At 33.9% G+C, this 3,117-nt stretch overlaps 1 protein-coding gene across 1 annotated transcript in view; it reads right to left on the reverse strand.

Moving 5' to 3' along the window:
- LOC117180928 overlaps window positions 1-2,135 on the reverse strand; it is an 18,516-nt gene extending 16,381 nt beyond the window's left edge. The window contains exons 1-3 of the mRNA XM_033373567.1: window positions 1,633-2,135; window positions 959-1,381; window positions 651-860 (exon numbers count right to left, since the gene is read on the reverse strand). Coding sequence (XP_033229458.1) covers window positions 697-860; window positions 959-1,244 — 450 coding nt within the window. The 5' untranslated portion in view covers window positions 1,245-1,381; window positions 1,633-2,135 and the 3' untranslated portion in view covers window positions 651-696. The remainder of the gene's footprint in view (window positions 1-650; window positions 861-958; window positions 1,382-1,632) is intronic.
- Window positions 2,136-3,117: the final 982 nt, after the last annotated feature.

Genomic DNA, 3,117 nt, shown 5'->3' on the forward strand with positions numbered 1-3,117 from the left:
GGCGCATACTTTGAATAAAATATTTGTTATCATTCTCTTGAAATAAATGTGTTTTTTTCTTGAAAAAATACCGGTTTCATATGTATACACCTGGTACTTCTATACTCTTTTTTGAAAATTTGATTATCTGGATCGGTCTGACGATTCGCATTTGCGATTCCAATTACAATAGCCTGTGGTAGGCATGTAATATTTTTATTTGCTATAACATAAATAGATCTTTTAAAGACCTTAATAACCAGTTTTACGCGACCTTTTCCTGGTAGTACGCGCACCTGGGTAATTTCTACAACAAACGTGTCGTCAATATTAAAACGTATAGGACTTTGAACTACTGATTCTACCAACTGCCACAAGTCTTCGAAATGTAAATCTTTAAGTGGTAAAAAAGCCTTCCAAGCCACTCTTTTACCAAACCCATTTGAACCGAACTTAATACCTGCTAAATCTGTATCCTCACACCACAAAACTATACGTATAATTATATAGCTGTAAAAAGGCTAATTCCAACCAGAGGACCGGGTTATTCTCCCCCGGAGGTAAAATTTTGAATGCAAATTTTCGCCTATTTGTGTCGAATTTTCGTATATATTGGTCACATTCATCTATTTTGATTCTAAGAGAAGCTAAATTATCACTCTCATCCCTACCTAGTGGTTGAGCATCTTCAAGGTCATCTGCGTTGAGCTGGACATCTTACGTAGGTATGAACGGGTCTGCAGATTCTCGAGCTGTATTAACAGGACTAGTCACCATAGCTCTTGACGGGCATGCAATCGCGCTCGGATCAGGATCCACTGGGCCAAGCTGCATATTTGACCCTACTTGAGTCACTGTGCTTTTGACACAACTTTGAACTTCTGGAAAAAGAAAAATAATCATTTTAAAGCAATGTTTAATTTTCATAAAAATAGTGTTTTCAAAACCACACTTTATACGTATATATAATTTACTTGACCTTGACATTCTGTTCCTGATGTACTTCCCTCCATCTGCTGTCGAACCTTCTGTTTTTTCTGCACCTCTCTCAGAACTTTTTTTTGTTCCTTCTGAGCTTGTTCTGGTTTCTCTTTTTTACTTATCATATCCCAGTATTCTGCTTGTTCATTTTTTGCTACTTTTAATCGATCTTGTTTTGCCAGATCTCTATTTATTTGATCATTTTCCAATTTTCGTTCCTTCTTTAAAGTTGCCTCTCTAATTTTCGAAATTTTCCTTAATCTAACCTCACGTTCTCTTGCCATTTTAATTTTGAATTTTTCCTTAATTTTCTCCTATCTAATCTTTTCACGCTTTTCTTGAACTAATTCTTCTGATTTTTTTTTAATTTTCTTTATTTGAGAATTCGGTATAATGTCTTCATCAAAATCTGTCTCTGGAACTATATTAACATGTAATTTTTTATTATTAGGATTACTATTTCTAGGGTCACGCGATAGCTTTTGTCTTCCAGATGTGTCTTTTAATGATCTCTTCTGCTTTTTTATACCCCCTAATTCGGTTATAGAATCAGAGTGATCCCTCTTGTTTACTAAATTTACTCGGGTTAAAATTGACTTACAGATATTTTCTTTTCATGCATACTTTATACAAAAAATGTAATTTGTAAAAAATTGAAAGAATTTTACTTACCAACAACCGTTTAAATGTTAATAATTGTAGAGTTTGTCTCTCTCTGCAAGCTGAGATATCTCCTTAACATCATAAGAAGAGGTATATCATCCTTTCTGCTTATGGCAACTTGGCGAAGTCCGTCAAGTCGCCATAGAGAGTCACATTTGCTGATGCAGAACTCTATCGTGGCATTAAGAATCTCTCGGTCATCCTCCTGTTGAGCTAGCACTACTTCATTCACTTGACTCTCCATTGACATTTTGAGTCCTTTTTCACTTCACGTGGTAACTTCAAGTTACACAGACATACCTAGGGAAAAATGCTACGCGAAGAAACTATTATGCATAAGCCCCTCCACCATACCTTTAGCATCCCAGCTTTTCTACCGAAATAAATCTTTGTTTGATCTTTTAGCCCTGAGAACCTATAACTAGTTAGTGATGGGATATCGAAAAAAAATTATCGATATTTTAAATATCGATATATCGGAAACTAAATATCGAAAAAATCGATATATCGGATAAAAAATATCGATATTATCGATATATTCGATATGGAGGTAATATTGCATGAAAGGGGTGACAAAAGGGCAGTAGCATGGGTGAAGGGGGTGTTGGGTAAGATAGAGAAGAAGAGAAGGAAGGAGGAAGAGGAATGGAGAAGGAAGGATTGTATATAGGAGAGGAAGTAGATGTAAGAGAAATGTAAATATTGTAAATAGTAGTTAAGTATAAGGTGTTAGCCGCGGAGACAGAGGCTGGTAATGCGAGGCATAGTACTTGTAAGACGTAGTTGTAAGAAAATTCTGTAAAAAAATGGAAGCGTAAGCAAGTCAATTTTTTAAGGCGAGAAGGCCGAAAAAAAACGTTTATCTATCTATAATGAGCTTAAAAACATTATTATTAAAACAAATGTATTAAAGTAACCAAATAGTTTAATATAATAATTTTTGTATGATCATTTTTCTCCTCAAATCTGCAACAGAAGGTAAGTTTGTACAAAAACAAACGTATAATTTTTTATAACCTTGTACCAAAATATTTTGTTTAAACAATAAAGGACTTACATTTAATATGCATTGCCAAGTGTTGCATTATTATTTGGTGACTTCTGCAACACAACCTTCGGAATTTGTTGCTTTGGTTTAGTGATGGGACATCGAATCAAAAATGTCGATGTTTGAAACATCGATATATCGGAAACAGAAACATCGATGTCAAAATGAAACATCGATATAAAGGACAAAAACATCGATGTCGGTCTACAAAAACATCGATGTTGGAAGATTTTTCCTTTTGTTCAATAAATTACTACGTATTGCTACGGGTTTTTTCTTTTTTGAATAAATTACTACATTTATATTCATGTAAACACTTATTTTAATATTGCAAGGCAGTACTTAACTTTGTAACACGTTAAACATAGAACATAGTAGTTTTAAAACACAAAACAATCTGAGTAAATCGTAAATATAGCTTCAATTTTTACATGTCTCCATTTAAC

This window comes from Belonocnema kinseyi, chromosome 9, assembly GCF_010883055.1.
Source record: "Belonocnema kinseyi isolate 2016_QV_RU_SX_M_011 chromosome 9, B_treatae_v1, whole genome shotgun sequence".
Lineage (NCBI taxonomy): Eukaryota > Metazoa > Arthropoda > Insecta > Hymenoptera > Cynipidae > Belonocnema > Belonocnema kinseyi.